The sequence below is a fragment of the Apteryx rowi genome, unplaced genomic scaffold (genome assembly GCF_003343035.1).
Source record: "Apteryx rowi isolate R43461 unplaced genomic scaffold, aptRow1 scaffold_107, whole genome shotgun sequence".
Classification (NCBI taxonomy): Eukaryota; Metazoa; Chordata; class Aves; order Apterygiformes; family Apterygidae; genus Apteryx; species Apteryx rowi.
The window spans coordinates 352,812-374,542 of record NW_020447275.1 but is presented as its reverse complement, the minus strand read 5'-3'; the positions used below and the strand labels follow the sequence as shown (position 1 = coordinate 374,542).

General features: G+C 34.5%; 1 protein-coding gene across 2 annotated transcripts in view; it reads right to left on the bottom strand.

Annotated features, from left to right (window-relative positions):
* Positions 1 to 21,731, bottom strand: part of SBF2 (SET binding factor 2) — a 326,277-nt gene that overhangs the window by 102,904 nt on the left and 201,642 nt on the right. For both annotated transcript variants that reach the window (XM_026070870.1, XM_026070861.1), the window contains 10 exons: positions 16,856 to 16,988; positions 15,162 to 15,270; positions 14,450 to 14,563; positions 13,485 to 13,562; positions 10,727 to 10,840; positions 10,045 to 10,173; positions 9,199 to 9,297; positions 5,328 to 5,532; positions 2,791 to 2,900; positions 689 to 838 (listed from right to left, as the gene is read on the bottom strand). In XM_026070870.1, coding sequence (XP_025926655.1) covers positions 689 to 838; positions 2,791 to 2,900; positions 5,328 to 5,532; positions 9,199 to 9,297; positions 10,045 to 10,173; positions 10,727 to 10,840; positions 13,485 to 13,562; positions 14,450 to 14,563; positions 15,162 to 15,270; positions 16,856 to 16,988 — 1,241 coding nt within the window. The remainder of the gene's footprint in view (positions 1 to 688; positions 839 to 2,790; positions 2,901 to 5,327; positions 5,533 to 9,198; positions 9,298 to 10,044; positions 10,174 to 10,726; positions 10,841 to 13,484; positions 13,563 to 14,449; positions 14,564 to 15,161; positions 15,271 to 16,855; positions 16,989 to 21,731) is intronic.

Genomic DNA, 21,731 nt, shown 5'->3' with positions numbered 1-21,731 from the left:
AGGCAGAGAAATGCAGTGTCATAAATATCTTCAATTCTCCTCTGAAGGTCAGAAGAGTCATCCAAATATTTTACTCTCATAGGTAACTGCTACCAGATGTTGACATCTACTCAGCACAGATTTTTTTTAATTTATCAGCAGAAAAACTTAGTAGGTAAACAGAAAATACCTTCAGAAAGCCTCTGACAAACTAAGAATCATAAAAGCAGAAACTATTCTGTTTTTTTGAAATATGTTTGTACTTGTACAAACAGGACAAACATATTTTGTTTAATTGAGCAGTGGTAATATACATTTCAGAAGCTTATAGGTGGAAATCACCTAGAAAAGTTAACACTCATTCAATACAAAAAAACCCTTAAAAGCTATTAAGATAAATCACTTCAATACTTACCAAAACTAAATTAAATCTGAATTATTTATAACAGAACCATAGTATTCTTTCTGTTTTTCAAAAATCAGGCAGATCTGTCTAGACCTGAGCATTTTGCCTTTCATCCTTCCAACTACAGAATGTCTTAAATCCACTGCCAGGTAATATCTGCTAGATCACTGCAGTACATAGTCCTACAATTCAATTATTTTGCTTCTCCACATCATTACAAACAAAATTTTGCTTATTATAACCCAGGAGTTTTGTGGAAGGACTTAAAAGAGAACCAGAGAACAAAATCCTTACATATTGTACCTGTAAAGCACAGTTCATCATTCGTACTATGTAGTCAAACTGCTGATGGTCCAGTATTGCTCGATTTTGTTTAACATGCAGGCCTAATTCCTGTGTCAGGCAGTGCCGAGCTGCCTTTCCTTTTAGGGCTCGCAGAGCAGCAGGCAGCGTCTAGAGACAAGAAAATCCAACTTCATTAAAACAAAATGAAATACTACCAAAATATTGAGTATTATTCATTCCTTACCAAAAAAATCACATTCTAATAAAGTATATACCTGAACCACTTCAGAGTTTGAATATCAAAATTTCACATAATGGACTCAAGCTAAATCAGCATTAAGTATTAAATTTTTTCCACTTTTTCAAATGCATTAAAGAGTATTTCTCATCTACATCCCTAAATGAAAACAATCAAATACAGGCATTGAATGGATATGAATGCATAAACGGATTATTGTGCATGAAAGTACGTACTCTATCTATATCAGCCAGGCCAGGTCTCAAGTTAGCATGTCAAGATCAGCTAGCATGTTTTCTGATACGCGGTGAATGACAAATGGTTTTAGAAGAGGCATACTCACAGCACTGAGACCCCAAGACTGTTACACAGCTGATCGTAAGTTAATGCCAATAAAATCTTTGTACCAATCCTCTAAAGATGCAGTAAGTACTACATCAGTGATTTTCAATTGTTCCATTTTAGACTACATTCAATGRGCAGTGAAAGATAGGTAAGAAAAGGCAGCCTATTGTCAAAAGACAAATTTGCTACGCAGGGGGACCGCAAGCACTAGGTGCCCACAAGTTGAAAGAGGTTAAAAACTACTGTTTTACACACATATCAAAACTCTTTGAAAAACTACACATTTTATTAGGGTTTTCCCCATATGGTCACAGTGGAGTGGTAACAGCGTTTCTGTAATGTATTTTACAAATCTTTTAAATCAAAATATGCTACTTTTCTATTTTGAACAGCACAATCTCAGAGATATATAGGTAATACTCTTCTGAGAAATCTAAGAATTTCTTAAAATAATTTTATGATCATTTTCTTATTAACTTTGAGTGTATGTCATTTACACTTATGGTGGGTCATCAGACTAGTAGACTTTAAATCCATTCCTAGTCCAATCTTAAAATCTATTCCTGAGTATTACCTGGTCTGGTTCATTCCACCAGATTAAATTAAAACAACACACCCCCTTTATCTATCCCTTAAATGTAAATATTTGAAACTGCCTAGAGGCTTGGAGCATTAGAAATAACACAGAAAGCTGAGGAGATGAAAAATAAAAATTTGATCAGCAATATATATCTGTATCAATCTATTTATAAGGTATCCATCACTTCAGACTTTCCTGTGCATCTCTAGATGTGACCTTTATAGAGGTTAGCATACAACATAGCAAACTGGGTGGGGAGGCATGGGGGGCGGGGGAGAGGGGGGTAAGTAAAGCTCTGCTTTAGGTTTTTTTTGCCCACTTCTTTTCCTAAGCTTATTATAGCATAATTTTGTATACTGATATGCTCTACAATCAATAATTGAAAACTACAAAAACTACAATCTTCAAAAACTGACAACATCTTAATGTGAAAAAGCAAAAATGCCATGGATAACAACTCACTAGTACATTTTACTAAAAATGGGCATGCCAAGTATTGACATTCACCTCTGTGTTCTATCAAATTATTGCTTCTTAAAAACAGTAAAATCAATTTCACTGAAAATTTAGAAAGAACACTGGTTGACAAACAGTGAAGTGACTATGCCTGTCTTCTGTTCACATTCCTCATGATTAACACTGTTAGACCAATACACACCCTTTTAAAAATATCATGTGGGACACACTATGTATAATGGTAACAAAATTAAGCAAAGAGAGCATCAATACACCCATTTAGTATTTGCAAACAAGTTTTCAAATGCATTAGCCGCATATTACACATGGTATTGCATTTAAATAATTAGTTTTATTGCTTACTTTATTCATGTAAATGAATAAAAATAATCATTAGACAAAATAAGACTTGAAAATGGAATTTGTGACAAGGTGCTGGTCACCATTTGCTCACTAAAAGAAGTGGATGCTTGTTTGGAAAAGTTAACACTATTTTATTACCTTTTCAGTCTCCAAAAATTTGTTTTCAAAAATGAATGAGATGCAGTTTCTAACAACTTCTAGCCTTTGAGCACTGTTGAAAACTGTGCTTCCTTTTTCCATTATGGAAACTAACAAAGAAAAAGAAGAACATATATCTGTGAAACATCTTTTGCAAGAGCCAGAGAAAATACCAGTCAGTTCTTTATGAAAAAACTTTTAACACAGCAACCATTTTATTCTGTTAAGTGTCATTAAGTAGGCACATACAGACAGGAACACAGAATCCTAAATCTTTGGATTTCCTATGCTATCTGAAGATGACAATGCTCTGAATTTTAACTAGGGCAGTTGATTCTCTTTACCACTTGTTCCATTTGTCTTATGCAGGCACAACTCAATTCCAATTGCTAAAACTAAATATAATCATGTTAACATACTAATGAAACATATAAATAAATAATAAAATAATATAAAAGACATACATGCACACATACACAAACACCCCTGTTGCTCAGTGAATTATGTAGTCTTACATATTTTGTATGTAGCAGCAGATCACTATTTTGTTCTTAAGGGATTCATGTGTGCATATGTTTGAGGACAAAAATTCTGAGAGTAAACTGGCCATGTTAAGAATTCCCTGACATGGAATAAAACCTGACAAACCGGTTCTCTTACCTAGATTCCAAGTTGCTGAGTTCTAAAGATAATTTTCTTAAGACGGTGTTTTGCTCTGAATTTTCAAGAAAATTCAGAATGAAAGATCTAGCATTCTCTTTTTCTATTTAGTATCAAGTAAGTAGAACATACGAGCAAAACTTGCCCTTTCTGTAGCACCTAATGAGCACCTAATATCTAAGGATTTTGACACAGAAGATAGTGTGAAAAGTTGTACCTGGAAAAAATATAAAACTTTGACATAAAAATAAGCTTATTAATTTTTTTTTTCTATTGCATTTAACCTGGAAACATTTTTAAAGAAAGATAATAGAACAGAACCATATACCATTTACATTTTCTAGAGGTAATGCATTCAATGATATAATTAACAGCAAAGGCAGGTAGAGTTTATCCTCTTCTTTTATAAACCCAAAGAGAAATAGGGCTGGAAGTGGTCTCAAGAGGCCATCTAGCTCATCCTGCTGTCCCCAGACAGGATCAACCCTATTTATGTTATTCCTGATGTTTGTCTAACATGTTCTCAAAGTTCTGCGATCACAGAGGCTCCATGGCTTCACAAGAAATCCATTCAAATGCCTCATTATCCTCATTTTACAAAGTTTTTCCTGACATAGAACTTGAATCTTCTGTGCTGCAATTACAACCATTATTTCTCATCACTACGCATTCTTCCCTTCCTCTTTTTAACAGCCTCTTATGTAATTGAAGGCTGTTACTATGTGTCCTTTCAGTCTTCTATTTTTTAGTCTAAACAACTCTCAATCCTTCCGTGTAGGTCACGTTCCCCAGACTGCTGGTCATTCTTGTAGCTCTCTTCTGGACTCCTTCCAATAGAACCAAAAATGGAGACAGTCTGCCAGTGCCCAAAAATGGCTACAAACAGTCCAGCTGAGGTCTTACTGAGTACAACAAAAGGATTTCTCCATGGGGTTCACTGACTGTACTCCATACCTCCTAGTAAGATGTTTGCCTTTTTTTGCAATAGCTTGACATTCTTGTCTCATGTTTGCTCTCTGATCAGTTATAATCCCCAAATTAATTTCTGAAAAACTGCTGCCTACTCAGTTGGTCATTCCCATGCAAGTGCAGCACCTTACTTGAAGAAAAACAACAGAAAAGTACAAAATTCAGAGACCACATCTCTAATTTTTCAAGATTGATTTGAATTCTAATCTCACCCTTCAATAACTCTGCAAGCTCTGCTAGCTTCGTGACTCCTGCAAGATACTTGTTCATGCTGTCATGCAGACTGATAAGTATGAATACGATGAAGAGAATTTTTCTATTGATTAAACTGAATTATAATTAAATTTCTATTAAAATTAAATGGACTGGTCTACAATGTCTACATCTGCTCTTTAGAGATATGCATACTTTTCTTTGAGAGACAGATGCTATGTTTGGTCTTTTTCCAGTTTTCCAATAATTTACCTATCTTCCACAAGTGTCAAAGGAGAAACCTTAACAGTTCAAAGATTGTTTCAGCCAGTGCAACTGTCCTGTGGTGATATTTGTCACACCTAGATGAGGAGAAAATATCTAACTTATTAGTTCTGAGATCGAATCCTTTTTGTTTTTATCAATTATGCCAGTCACATTCTAGATGTTCAACTTCTTATTAAAGGCTGATGCAAAAATCTTTTTAAAAATGCAAAGGGAAACATTTAAGTTTATGAACTAAAGTTTACTATTATCACTAAAAATACTGTATCAACAAGAAACTGGGAAAAACAAATTGCAGCCATGTTAATTATGTATTTAGGTCATCAAATCTTCCCTTCTGTAGAAAGGCCCACATCGCTTCTCGAGTCAGTTACAGGGTCAGACTCTGTCTTGGATGACCACTATACAAATTGGGTACCAGTGCAACCTACCGACAGGCGGGCCAGCTGGCACCACACACTTCTTATCCACCCGACTGGCAGGTGGGGTGCTCTGATTCCTCGCGAGGCCTTCCTGCATCAGCTCGTGAACCCGGCCCTCGTTTACCCAGGGGAACGGGAGGATGTGGACGCGCAAGTGGGAGCCCTCAGTAGGCCGTGGCACTTTCTGGAATGCTATGTGAGGGTTTGGATTTTCCTGCAATCCAAAAGCATAACATGACACACAAATGTGTTACTTCGTATTACCGTTTCATTCACCAACCACTTAACATCCTAGAACACATGGAAAAAAAACCCGAGCAACTAATTATATTACAGAGGAACCCATTTCACTTAACAGCTAGTGTTAAATCACAGACATACTGAGAACCCTATGGAAGTTCTCCTCCATTTTGCAGGCAGAGGATGCTTTGTTTGTCAGGCAAAAAAAGGTCCCATTTTGTTGATGCTTTGTGTATCTGTTACATCTAAAAGCCAAAGAATCAAAATATCTAATACAGCTCACTAATACCATGTTCCAAATTAATATCATCCTTGATCCATTAACTTTAACACTTCCAACCTCATTAAAGGCTTTTATAAAATTATTTCTGTGAACATCCAAAGTAACTCAAAAAAAGAATGCCAGCAAATGAAAATCAAGTTGCTTCTTAAGCCACTTTTATGTAACTTGATGAATATTTAGGACTTAAGTGGAATATAATACATTCAGTTTCTCTTCACCAAGTAACCAGAAATATTCTCATCTTGATGAAGTTTAGAAAGTGAAAATTCACTTAGAAAAAAAGGGTTATCAGTCCATGGCCCTCCTTCATCAGGTACCAATTTTCTATCTTCTACACAACCCATATAAATATCTCATATGGCTCACTGTTTGCACAAAAAAAAAGAGAAAGAATAATATAGGTGATGAAAGAGAGGAAACGATGGGCCCAAACTATAAGCAAAGTAAAAAGAAGCTGTGAAATAGGATTTTGGTGCTTTCTAAAAGGACAGAAAAGTCTTTAATTGTTGCAAAGACTACAGGAAATTCCACTGTGAAGATAAATTTTTGCTTGCAATCATATCTCACTCAGTCTTTTATGCTGTTTTCTTTTTATTTAAAAGAATATGTAGTAAGTACCCCTGAAGAAGGTTTTTATGTTTGCTTTTGGGTTTTCTTGGAGAATTCTCTTCCGAATAAAATACCAAAAACCTCAGTTTCACATTGCAGAACTCTTAACTTACTTGCTCTACCAAAACAATTACTACATCCACTACTACATAGTTATGACATTAATATGCAGTACTGCAATACTAAAGACAGTAACAAAGTATGCCCTATACCATACAACAGAGCCGCCTTGGGTGTGTGGGATATCTGACTTCTTTCTCTGTGTATGTATGCTCCCCTGGCACCTGTCAATCCCAATGTCAGTGCAACATGTGTTCCTGCATGTGGACCCAGATCTTCTGCATGTGGTGTTCAGCAACTGGAAAAAATTCTGTGTATCACAAATAACTAAATTTCACCCTCCACATTGATTTCAACTTGTCTAAAACATACTTTCCAAAAAGATGTTCAGGGTTTATCTGAAGAGATAGGAAGATATCATATGAAGTTATGAGAATTCACCATTTCTTGTAATATTCTCCTTAAATAGCTGATTCCTGTTTTTTGTCTTGCTTCAAGTTCTACCTTTTCCAAAATACAGCAGAGATCTAAATTTTCGCAAGGATTCTACTACCACTGTTAATAGGACCACACCTCACAAGCCCTGAGTAGTGTGAAGATCAATTAACCAAAACAGATTTTTTTTTCCCCTCTTCATTCATATACCACAGGTTGTTATTAATCATGTTTGAATTCAATCTTATGCAATCTGATTCTATGCTATTACTTATTACTGGTATGTACCACTGCCAAAGAGTGTTATTCAATGCAATAGGTTTCCACTGTACAAGCGCAACTGGCTTGGTGAAACTCAAAAACAGGAGCTAGCTTAGTACTTTCATTTACAGGAGCACAAGGCAACAAGGAGACCAAATGCCTCAACTTTAGAAATAGCAGTCAAAACACACAAGCTACTAAGCCTTACAAATTCTTTAAAGAAATGAGCCAAAAATCTAGCTCTGAGGATGACAGTAGCAGATGCCCATAGGAGCAAGGCAGATAAAGGGAAAAAAACCTCAGCACAGGTGACAGATGACATATAATAGGAAAAAGCCAGAAGATGAGAAAAACTATTTCACATGCCATTTATGGAGGAGAGAGATCCAGAGGAAAGATACGTAAAGAGTTACTTTCATCTTGGATGCCACATACCTAATACATGCTCTATATGCAATGACATGCAGATGAGGAATGCATGTCTTCAACCACTAAAGCAGAGTATGTTAAAAAACTAGTCTAGATTTTCCACTTATATCAGTTAAACTAATACAAACATAATTGCTCCCTAACAAATAGTGTTTCTCATACATATCTAGAGTGTCACAGCTACAATACAATGACTATTAAAATTGTGGAACAAGATGTCAAAATGTGTCATTCGTTGAGTTTAAATCAGACAACTCTAGGCATAGTAATAGTTCAATCATGATATAATGATATAAACAAATTCATCATAAAATAGATTAAAATGAATGAGTTTTGACACAGATTCTAACAAATAATATGAAAAAAGTCGCAAATATGCACAGTCACTTATGCTTTATAGGCTCATTCCGTAAAGGATATGTATCCATTAGAAACGAACACAAATGTTCTCCATTTTCTTTGGAGTAATTTAGTTCCATAATAACAATTACACCTTCTTCTTGAAGAAAGTAAAAAATAAATATTCTCCGAAAAAGAATACAGTCCTTAAATAATTCTACGTTGACAAATCCATACCATTAATATTACTTGTTTAATTGTGATCACTTTGTGAGAGAACAGAAATTACTCTAGAATATAAAAAAGATCAAGAAGAAAATTTGCAAGATGAACAGCCTAGCGTAGACCTGATGGAACATTATCACTACAAAACTCTACACACACTTACAATTCTGATTTGCAGCAAAGAGCAGTGACTTTTCTGCCCTTTCAGTGGGGATGGCATTTGGTCTAGAAGTGTAATAGCACAGCTGCAAACTTTCAGCCATGGAACAGTGAAAGAGTTTTCACAAAAGCACTCATTAGTAATTCAACAATATAAAGGCATAACAGATGTTACTTTATTTTAGGAAGGCAAGAGCGAAACCGGAAATGGTATTCTAGGAAACCTACCAATTCCAAGACACAATCTGTGAGAAGTTAAATAGGTAGGACTTGCTGAACACACAAATCCTGGGAACAGGGCTGCACAGTAGGAAAGATCTGCTGGAAGTATACACTATGCTAAATGCTGCATACAGGCCTCATATAGAAGATTTTTGGGAAGCAGGAAAGGAGACATAGTTGGCATAGGTTGCAGTTTAAGAAGTAACAGTTTATATATATATACACACACACACACACACACACACACATATATACACATACACACACACATATATAGTTATATATATATTATAAAAAATATATATAATATATATGTATTTATATATATATATAAACTGTTACACACACACACACACACACATATATATAAAATGTGAACACACGCTAAGAAAATAGTATGACAAGCAGCAGTAGTTAATAGGTAAATTACTAATTTTGAAGTTCCTCAATATGTACTAAATTGTTGATATTTAATGTTCCCAAATCATCAGCCACAATACAGATGATGACTGCCAAAAGCAGTCTTTTCAATTTTCAGATGCTAGATCAGTATCAGTAAAGTGAATTTTCAATGGTATTATCTCAACTTTAAAATGTAGCAGGTATAAATAAACTTACATTTTTGAAGAGCTGTTCCGCAAGTTCTCTAACATGCTTTATCATTTTTGGTGGATTACCTTCCTCAGCTTTAATTCTTTCGACTTCAAAGGCTACCAACTTGAAAAAAAAAAAAGAATAAAAATGTTTATAGTACAACCAAAAATAATTTCTTTCCAGTTTAAATTATGAAACGTTAGTCTTAAATTGAAATTGAGCAAAGAGAACTGGACAATGAAAAATCCGCTATGTCCTCATGCTCTGGAAAACGAAAGATTTTCACTTTCCTATAAAGCTTCTGCTATAGGATAAATCTCATTCTCCACATTTTATAGTCTAGGAAGTCCTACATACCTAAAACATTCCTTTAACCTTTCTAATACTGAAAGCTACATTTCTCAGCCATACTTAATTAGAGTTGATACCAAACTCTATTTGTATTGTATATTCAAATAAAAACACCACAGTATAAATATGGCACTGCTTTTTAGAGGAGAAACTGTTCATTTTAGTTTATATTGTTGGCTATATCTTTAATACTTCTCAATTACTTCTTCAATGTTTGTAAGAATATAATTTTTCAAAATAATTCTGTATTAGCACATGTAATGCATTATGAAGTTCCAAATCTGACTATAATAACAGAATTACAATGACTGAAACAAATGTTTAACTTTAGACACAGGAGCAGTGCAAGTGATTTTATGGAAGTGAACTAGAAATGCATGCTTAGTAGAGAGTGAGAATTAAAAATATTAGCACAGATTTTATGAAATAGTAAAGATTCAAAAGAACTTAAATTAGTTTTCCACAGGCTGAAATGTAGTTACATTTTAATTTACTTGGGAATATAGCAACAGTTTTCACCTCATCAAAAAGATCGCAGGCTCTGAAAGGAGGACCCCTCTCTGACACAAAACCAGCAAATGCCATTCCATTGAGCACTTTGGTGAGGAAATCATTCTCAATTAAGCCTCGCTGGCCCAAGAAGGCTGCCTGCAGTAGAGACAGAAAAGAATGCATGTATTTTATCATTATCAAAGCATCAACCAACTATCTACGTACTAGCAGCTCAACATTTTTCACCAGCTTAAAGTAATACATTCTACTTCTAATCAAATCTTTTTATACCTAAATTCAGAAGTGATGTAAAGGGAAGTTTCATACACACATTTTAGAAATCTCACGAGTAGTAGAAGTAGAAAAACAAGTACTTTCAAGTGTTCTCTTCTAATTGCTTCTATATTTTTTCAAAATTCCTTAATTATTCCTCAAACTTTTGTTTTAAATTTTACCATGCTAACTTTGTTTCACATTTCATCACCATCCCTACATTCAGTCACACTAAACTGTAATGAAGTACCGCTATGTCAAAATGATGTGCTTATCACATGTAAATAAACTTTTGTATGTCAACAGCAAATGTAAAAATCTGAGATTTAACTTGAAACCTTTTTTTAACTTTAAAACCTGTTCAAGATGCAAGCTCATGCAAACAACAGAACACAAATAAATGCTAACTAAATATAAACAGCTGTTTCTCTTTTACCTTGTGGAAATGAATGACCGGTTCTGCATGAATTCTGATCAGCTGAAGACATGAACGGTATCCTTGGAAAAGTTGTGCAAATAGCCTTAGGAAGATTGCCCGTACTTCTTTATCCTGTAAGCAGTAGTTAAAAATGTTGTCAAAACCTTTTTCTATTTCTAACCTTTTCTTCTCCACGCTTTGTATACAGCTATCATATAAATGTTTACAAATTCATCAAACAATGCAGCAGTGTAGCAGATGAAGTGGAGATATGTGTACACATACAAAATTAGCTTATGTGAGGCTACGGCTTCACTGACCTCTCTCTGGATGGCAATGTCATATTCAGCACATATGCACCCATATTTTCCTATTGCTCTTTTCCATGCCTGCACAGTAGTCTCAGGGCAATGTCAGTATAACTGCTTGGGCAGTCGTGTGATGAACCACACGAAGGAACTGATACGAGTGAAGACTGATGCTAAATAAAGGGGAATTTTAACCTGGATTTATTCTCCGTGGTAACTCGGGTCTCGCAGATAACTGTACCAGTCCTACTCAAGCAGTGTCATAGGAGTGAGCGTGAGTGGTAGGGAAGCGTAGCTGCCTAACCTGGCATTGCTACTGAGAGCACTGTGTGTGGAACAGGGTCAAAACATCACAGACATCACTTTATTCTTAATAAACTACAGCTACAGCAGCTGAGGAGACTGCTCTACGTTTGCTCAGCTACTTGTCTATGACTTTTCCAACGCGGCTGCTCATGCCATCATTTGCCAATCGACTTCAGCCAACATAAGCCAGGGTTTGTTTAAAAAGTTTAAAATAGTAGATCTTTAAAATTCTGGGTTTTTTTGATTTAAATGAGTAAAGGAGTGCTTACAAAAACATTGACTGGTTAGTGGAAATGATAATGAACAGGTGGGGGCAGGCTTGGGGCAGTAACATCTTCAGCTGTCCCAGATGCAACTAGAAAAGACTGATCAAAATCCTGTGTCACTCATGCTAATTTATCTTATCTCAAGTACCCAATCAGACCGCTTCCATGGCTAAAGTCTGAGATCCTAAAAGTTGTTTTAAGACTTCAGGCTTTACAATGCCTCAAAGGTATTTTTAAACAATCTTTAACTTAAAAAAATACAAGCAGCAAAGAATGTTAGACTAGCTAGGCAAATTAGTAAATACAATATAAGTTAAAGATTGCAATGATTTTTTTAAAGAAATAAACACTTACGTATCTAAAATATTCTATAAAAGCTGTCCTATTTTAATATTTTCTTAGATGTCCTGTCTGTTTATTCTGCTTTGGAATATGATCAGTGTTACTCTGTTTTTAATTTATCATTTAGAGTTTTAACTTTTCATATTTATATGATACATTTTAGAACACATCTACACAACAAAAATGAGATGTGTTCTTAAATTGAACTGGCTTTTGGCTTTTAGTTTGGACTGCCAACTCAAGTTCAGTTACTGACTTTTGTTTAAGCTAAAATCAGCAACTTTGGCAAGTTACTAAGTTGTCATGGCTTCATAACTATCTTAATCTAAACAGCCTTTTTTTAGTATAGACATATTGCTTTATTCAGGATGAGGTTCATCAAAGCCAGATAAAACGTTAGAAAAACCTAGAATTCCTTTCCCAATATGTCCAAGCATGTGATGCATATGCACAGACTTAAAATATGTTCCTTCTCCGTACAGAAAGATCATACTAAAATCACTATCTTCCACTTAGGTACACAATGATTAAAAAAGAACACCGAATACGATTGAGAGGCAATGTTTTTTTATACTCACCTATCTGCTGTGTTGTTTTTTTTTTTAAATGGTCATGGCTTTCAGAATGGCTGATATGGCTGTTTCATATATACACATAAGAAAGGACAGATTCTAGTTTCAACAATTTTTTCAGGCTGTAACTGTAGTTTTTCATTTTGGACTTTCTGGGGCATCTTCCTCTATGTAATTCCACCTATCTTTTCTCCTCTGTAGATCGCATATTATTACTTAACTGTGCCATTTCTTCCATTTTATTTACATTGTTAATCACTAGTCTTAAGAAATCTCAGTGATCTACAACATTCCCATTTAGAGAGAGAGTGTAAAATCTGCAGTGTAGAAAAGAGCAGATTTCTACACTATCTGCTGTTCAAGGTTTACAAATCTGTAATTAATAGTCTGGAGATCTCAGTGTCCTCCACCCCTCTCTCTGTTCTGCAAACTTCAAACTGCTCACATTAAAGAAGTTTTCTGGTTGCTAAGTAAACACCATAATATAACTTAGTTTTTTTGTCAACTGAATAAACTGCAATTTTGGGAAAAAGAAGGTAATCTACCTTTCCAGAGGGGAAAGTAAAAAGCTGTAGAACCTTTTTTTTTTTTTTTTGGGGGGGGGGGRGGRGTCTATAAGAGAATTCAATTTTAACATTTACAAAAAAAAAAGACTAGTTTCTCTGCTCATGTAAAATTCTGCAGCTTAACTGGTCTATGAAACAGAAAAGTAACAGATTAAATTCGATAGTTTCTCTTAAGACAGCAATATTAAAGGAAAAAAAGGATGCTTGTATATTTCTACTATGTTTATAAAAACTTCTAACCCATTAGAATGCTGTTAAAAAGCAGAATGCAAAGTTCTATGACATTTCTTTACTCCATCAATAAAACTGTAGAGAATACTAAAAAGGAAATACAAAGTCAAAACTCTTACAAGAAAGTTAGTCTAAAACTTCAGTTTTCTACTTCAAGAAAGTCAGACACAACACAGAAGTCTTACCAGCATTCTTGAGTGTGATAAAGCTGTTCGTGGGGGAGGGAATGCATAATCTGCTGTTTCCAAATCAGGATGCAAAACCTAGAGAATTTTTTAAACAATTTTTTTCCCCTCATTTTGCTGAGGCAAGGACAAAATATTATTTTTTTCTCAAATTAATATTCACTGATAGTAAACACTTCAAATAATAAATTGAGTTAAAGTATAAAGACTGTATGAAAACAAAGATGGGATTAATTTCTCATGAATCTCAAGTTTCTCAAGTTTCTCCATGTAAGCTAGTTATCATAAACTCCGAATACAGTCAATGAAGCTAGTCAACAGAATTGGGGATTTTAGAGTTGATTCATCTGAAACAGATGAACAGACAGAAAGTTTGTCACTTTAGGATGACAAGATTTATTCAGAAGCCTCCAAATCAAGTGTTTTCTACTTTATGACAATGACAGCAAAAGGTATTTTTTTTCCTTCATAGAAAACTAAACTACTTTTGGGGGGGATTCCCTAATGTAGAATCAAGCAATTGTGGTTACTAATACAGGGGCATTATACAAATAAACTCTAGGACTATCTGATCATTTGTTTGCTAAGCTTCAAAGTAAATGAACAGTTAAAATGGATTTGTGAAATTCTGCATTTAACAGAAAAGAAGCCAAAATTAATAGTAATAGTGTTGTCAAATACTGAAGTTGAATTACTATCACAAGTGCATTATTAGTTAAGGCAACATCACTACCTTCCTCTTGAATAGTGAGAAAACAGATATTTTAGAAGTGAACTAAACTGTTGGTGATTCTAATTCTAACTTCAACAATAAATCTTTCTAAAACAAGTATTGTTAGCATGAATCCTACTTTTAAATTTCAAATTTCCAATGTGTTTGAAAGCAATTTAATACTGAAATTCTTGTTTTGGTTCTTTAAAAAGAGGGTGGGAGGGTGGAAAATCAGTTTTGTATCAAGACGTACTAGAGAAAGTGCCATTTGAGTCTGATGCAGCAGTGGCTCTGGGAGTTGAGAAAGATGAATACATTCAGGAATTTTAATTGTGCCTCCGTCCAGGTCCGCTATGATTACATCTAACTGTAAGAGACAAACAAAAACATTATATGTAGTATATCCTGTGAACGTAGTTTAAAAACTCAACAGTGTAAATTTAATGATCTGCACCTGAGTTAATATTAACAAATTAAAACAGTATTAATTTTAATCTACAGAATGCTTTCAGTAAAGGCAATACTCTAAATTCATAGTAATTCACAGTAATTCACATTACTGAATTTAGATGTGAAAAATCAGCGTAAACCAAAGGAAGAAAAAAACTTTCAAAAGTGACTTCTATTTCTAATATTCCAGTTGAGGATACATTTGAAAACATTTAGTGTTCAAACTCATGATAGAAACATGCGTCAAAGCTGGAAATGAATTAATTCTTTCCCATCCTGCACCAGAATCAACAAACCATTTCCTTCCCCTGCTTTATAGTCTCAGTCAATTTACAGAATTTACAGAACTGATGATGCCTTTCCTTTTTTCTCCTCCCGATTGACTTGTCTTCTACACTAATAATTTAAACGTGTATGAATTATCCATATGAACAACTCTGAAGCACAGAAAACCTCTATAACTAAAGGTCACCAATGGCATCGTGACGACGACTGCTCTGGGTAAGCATGCTTACCAGCTCATGGATGTCATTACGGAAGATGGAATGTACCCCAATTATGAAAGGTGTTGGTGAACTGAGAACTTCCAATAGCTGTGCAGGAAGAATTGGAATATAGGGATAACTGTAAAAAGAATAAATAAAATAAAATAAAATAAAATAAAAGCATCTGCCTATCCCTTTACATAGAATAGTTTTTCTTTACCTTCCTGTCACCTACTAAATTTACTATAAATAGTTGTATTTTAAAATGACAAAATATGAAAGTATTTATTAAACACTTCGTTATAAAGTGCCAAGCTGTTAAAGGAACATCTGTCATGTAAAATCCAGCAATGATTATATTACAAGGTCTACAACTTATTGCCAACAGGTACATTTTTCAGATGAAAAAGACGACAATTAAAAGAATATCCAAACCAATTTTTCTATTTATATTATTTATATCATATGGTTATTATATTTGTGCAAAATTTTTATGTAATTAGGGACACTAAAAAAGTTATGGAGAACACTTTCATTTTTAAAAACATCACTAGTTTTTGGCCAGACTGCTACAATCCAGCCTTTTGTAAAATACTAACATAAAATCTTTTGTTTGGATACTCAAGTGACAAATAAACATTAAGTATAATAGCCGATACATTATACACAGATATTGATGACAATTTTAAAAAAATTAGTTTTCATCAGAAAAGCATGAAAAATGGAATCTAAATTAAATCAATGCATTTGAACACCTAATTGATAATTATCATTAAAAATTTACTTTCACGACTATTCTAGCATTAAGGAATCTATTCCAAAACTCAATTTTTTTCCTTCTTGTTGTATAGTAAAATGAGGCCTTCCTTTTTATTTTAAGCAAATAAAAATATGCTATTAAATACAAGCATCTTTTAAAATAGATGAGTCAGAATTACAATTCTTTTCGTTAACACAAAAAATAGTTTGATATTAAGCTTTCCATTTCAAAAAGCTGGATTCAGATCTGGCTTTTTTGAGCAGATCAGCATGTTGATTTAAATACATCATCTGGTGGACATTTCTCAGCGTTACAAAACTGTCATACACGCCAATGCGGATTTTATCTTAGAATCACAGAATCCTCCAGGTTGCAAAGGACCGCAGGAGCTGATCTACTGCAACCTTTTGCTCAAAGCAGGTCAAGGCTGAATCGAGATCTGGTTGATCCAGATCCAGATTCCACAATCTCTCTGTTTCAGTGCCTAGTTATTCTCATAATGAAAAAATGTTTTCTTTATATCCAGTCAGAAACTTCCCTTTTTCAGTTTATGACCACTGTCTCTCATTCTCCTGTCATGCACCTCGCTAAAAAGCGTAGTTCTGTACTCTTGATACCCTCTTAGTTATTGGCAGGCTGCTGCTATTAGGTTCCCACAAACCTTTTCTCTTCCAGGCTTCTACTCACGGATCATCACTATGGAGTTTTCCAATCCAAGCTGATGTTAGGAAACCCTACGGTTTCTATTGCATTTGGAGGTACGATGTTTCTCCTTTCATAGTTTCCACTGTCGTGATGCAATCAGATTTTTTATCAATGAAGTGCACAGACTAAGATTTGTTTATCTTATGAAAACCTTTGTTTATATGAACAAACATTGCACAACTCCTTATTTTTAACAATGTAAAATGAGTTATTTTATAAAACGAGCCAAGGAAGTCCAAAGATTCAAAACTCAACTCACCTATATTTGAGGGGAAACATCAAAGACTCCAGAGCCCGACAGGCATCACTGAGCCTCTGAAAACTTGTGGAGTGAAAGAGAACCTTATTTTCTGTAAGCACTGCACAGAATAAGCTGAGTACATTTTGGATTCCTTAAAAAATGAAAAAGTAAAACAAAAACAAAAAAAAATCAACTGAACAGCTTGCCAAAAAAGCAATAATTTTGAAAAAGCATATGATAAATAAACAAATTGCCTACCCTCCAGCTTTTTCTAGTTTTTCTGTAACTAGTGCAGCTTTCTGTTTTTAAAGTTACTAAAATACTATTTGAATGTTTTTCTACTTTTCAGATACATTGTATTATATCTCCCTTTCAATATCACTTTCAAGAATTTCCTCTTCTCAGCACAAATCCCTGCAGTGCTTAATAATTACTTCAAACAATATCATATATATCTTGTGTGTATCTACAACTCAAGTCACTGATCCAGGCTTAACTTCTAAAACTTTATAGAATATCTCCATGAACAAATCATACTGCCGACCTTAGAGAAATGACAAAGACTTCCTAATAAACACATTCATACTTTATCCATGGAGAGCATTCCAGGAGTCACAAGGTTAAAAAAGGGCAGTAAGAACGTACATGTCAACAGAAGGGTATGTTAACGAAGAACTGACTATTTAAACAAGCCCCACTAGGTTTAGGAGAAGACACATGAATCAGATGATGGGCTTTTTTTGAGACAATATAATTTGCCTGTGAGACAGAGCCATGTACTTTCAGGGAAGACCAAAAATACATTTCCTTTAAAACAAAGTCCCATCCTGAGAAAGAGACATGCTTGAGATATGCTGAAATTTATGAAATTTCCTGAAATATGCTGGAATGCATGAAATTTCCCTGAGGACACTTCCCTGCATTATCAGTATGACAGCATGTAATACCTTTGCAAAGCTACTTGTTAAAACTTAAAACAATCTTCCCGATAATAAGTATGACTACTGAGAGTCACTATGTTCATATCATAATTAACACTTTGTTTCACTTAATAATTATTTCATGTTTTGACAATTAATTCTTCCTATGCTGCTGCATGAAAACTTGCTTTGCTGGAGTGAAACTTGAATCATAAATATAAAGGAATGAGGATTGGGAGAGGGTTCTTGAGAAAAAGCATTAAGTCTTAAGATGAACAAGTTGAACAGTAACATAATAACTCACAGCGCCAAATCCTATTCTCTAAGAATCCTCTTCCTGAGGGTCTCACGAAATCAAAGGCAGTGACTCAAGGATGGAAGGCTTTGTTGTAAGGCTAAGTTACTGTCACGAGTATTTGCAATTGTTTCTGGTGGTGTAATTAATGCTGTGCTAGTATGAAACAAACTCCTTTATAATACATCATGTAAGGATACTAGTAAAGAAAAATCAAACAAATTTCCTTATGTGAAAGAAATAGAACACATCAGTGAATGGTTTGAAAATAACTCGAAATAGTCTTTTTTTTTTTTTTTATAGATGTAGGTACGTATATATTTGAACAAGTTCTGCTGTCTTTCTGAACAGCTCTATAAAAAATTACAAAATCAAAAATTGAACTGCCTGTTGAAGGCAAAATTGTCCTTATTCCTTTCCTGAAAGATTTTTACTATTATTTTGGAATACACTTTTTTTTTTAAACCTTGTTAAAACTGTATCAAGTTTTCTACCACTCCACACTAAATTTTTTATTAAAAAGGTTAGGAATGTGTTTTAAAACATCTAACACCTTCTTCTATATTCAGATACAACAACTCTCAAGAAATCCTGCGTATACTCATATGGATCTGGCAGTTATGGCTATAAAAAAAGTTCTTGCTTGAAAACACCTGAAGAGGAAGATGATTCCTACAAAAGACAGAGATATTCACAGCTTTTGATACAGCTAAATTCTCTCAAAAAAACCTCTTATGATCAAAATATCCATAATTAAAAGATGTTTGAAAAAGATGGTCTTCCATTCACTGCATTGTAAGATTGCAATCTAGCCTGAGAGATAACAGTTAAAAATATTTTCTAGATGTTACTGACCATAAAACTATGTATCTTACAAGTATAAAAACATTCTTCTGGTGAAAACATAAATYGAAATCAAGCTGTGAAAGATATCCCCGTTTTTTCTAGCTACATGACATTGTCTTGCTGTGGATTATGATGACTTATGAGTCTAGAAGGAATATCTTAATTCTAATACCTTTGCAAGTCAGGAAATTTATCCCAGATCAACATTGTTCACATGAAATCATTCCTGAATATAGGCTTACAAATGAGATACCAAAAAAATACAGAATTCTAAATGGTACATAATAATTGAACACTCAAATAGTACTGATTTTTTTATTGACAAGATACATTAATGAAGTGGAAAACAAGATTACTGTTTATAAGGAGGACCCCTGCAAATACTTCATGGTTTTTGAAAACTGTTTTTCTAAACAGGAGAGGTACATATAACACTGAGTTTCTAGTGTTGGTAGCTGTCTATAAAGCCAAAATAAATTATTACTATTAAATTGATTTCTTTGTTCTATTAAAAAAAATGGAGAGCGCATTGGCTTTACAGCACAAGATTGCACAATCTCCTAGGGACTACCAAAATGATACAGTATTTTATAGCTGATGTAGGTAATCTTCACACTCATATATGGCATTACCTTGTATCTCTGTTAGGTTTTTATGTTCCTCACTGTAGGAAATGTTTTTGGTTAAGTGTCTTCAATTTACAGAAAATATCGGACTTTTAGTCAGTGTAATTTTTTTTCTTGACTATTTCTTTTACAAACCTCTGTTTATGTACACTATGTTAGAAGACAGATCAAAACTCAGCTATGAAGTTCAGTTGAAGTCCAGCTTTTCTACCTACTAGAATATGATCTTGGCAACCAGCAAAAATATCTCATAAGCTCTTTGTTTCTGTAAAACTCTGAAACACATACAGTAACAACAAGAGGTGCAGCATCTGAACTCAACTACGGTAGGCCTGAAGTTCACAAGTCCTACCTTCATCTTCAGGTTTCACTGCAGGAAAAGCTAACCATTCAAAAGGCAAGAGAGAATGGATGAAAACAAAAAGAAAGAGAGAGAGAGAGAGAGAGAGAGAGAGAGAGAGAGAGACCCAATAAAGTTATTTATTTACAATATTAAGCAGTGCTGATACAATGTATGGGGCTTTCATAGCTCCACTAGGGAGAAATTAGTCCACGTTTGTGGCCTGTTAGTGGTTGCAAATGAAGCTTTAGTTTGCACTTCACAAAGATACTTCTCCCTGTAGCTTAATCAGCATCAGTATAGTTTACTATTTAAAATGACTATTTTTAGCCATAATCTTCCATGTATGAACTTGATGTCACACATCTGAGTATTCACTGTAGGCGTGTTTTTATTACATTTCATTGGTCTACATCTCAGATGTTCACTATGTTTTAAACGGTCATAGAAGATGAATTTAAAGTGTTTGCTGTGTTACAAATGCACCAAATGTAAGCCTAGCTTTGACGAGTTAGACAAGAGCATTACTTTATTTATAAAAATTAGGAAAGCAACCCATATTGAGAGCATCTAAATATATCTCTTTCATAAACCAGTATAAAAAGGTACAGAACATATAAAAACGAAATCCGAATTCTGATGTCTGTGTATAGCCACCTGATCTTCTACAAAACCCTCATAAGCAAGGACAGGGTGTCTTGTAAGGAATAGCAGGAATAAGGATAATAAACAGTAAGGACATTGGGAAAAATCCAACCTTTTCTCTGAGTGTGAAAAGGGACAAATGAAAGTCATCGCCAAAGCAGGCAGACAGGCCAACAGGGAACAGGTAAACTCACTGACTCATCATTCACATAAAGAAAGGGAGAGTAAACCTTGTGTCTCCTGCTTGAGAGTCCCCAACTCATTCCCAAGGTAGCAGCTCCTTGGAAAAGCAGTTAAAAGCAGCTGTGAACCGTGCACATTTCTGCTGTGCAACCTACGACAGGTTGAACTCACTCTAAAATCACAGAACAATCAGTCAAATGGGAGAAAATCAATTGCAGGATGTAGGTCTCTTGCATATCCTTTCTGTGCATTTGGGATAAATCAGAACGCGTATAAGAAATGTGTGTGTGAGAAATGTGCAATAGTCGCACCTTGTTGTGTTTACTGCAACTGACATAACTCTAAAGATATTCCTAACTTCAAGTTTAACCTGGAATTTTGAATGGCTTTAGTCTGCATCTAAAAAAGTTATTTCTACATACTACCAGCCATTATTTGAGTTCTGAATGCAAGAAAAGCAGAAAGTCACCTCATCAAAATGGACCCCATTATAGCAGAAACAGATGAAAGAAACAGGAAATTCTGCCTTTTAGAGGATCTGGGAAGCTCTTGGGCTTACATTTGAAACAAAATTGTTTCAGCAAACTATAATACAAATGAACATACCAAAATAAGAGTATTCTTTGTTTTTTACCATGCAATTCAGAGTCCATATATAAATACATAAGTAACTTACATTTCCAAAATTATTTCTTTATATATCTCTTTTGTAAAAGTCAGTCTAAAGCCAGAACTTCACTGGCTCTTTGCCTTTCCTGAATAAAAGCTTCACAGCTTAAAAAAAWATATATATATACCTAAGGACAGGTTCTGAAGATTTTTTGCAAAATGACAGAACTTTTCCATTGAGAAGCTAATCACCAACATTAACTAACTTCTTGAAAGCAGACTATCCAGTTTGGAAACCCACTTGGGAAGTGAAACCCAGGCTACCCCACTTGGACAGTGAAATCTCTCTCTTCCAGTCACTGACTGATAAGCTTGTACAGTCCAGAGAGATCCTCCAGCAGCAGCCATTTCCCCTCTTCTCCTAATACGC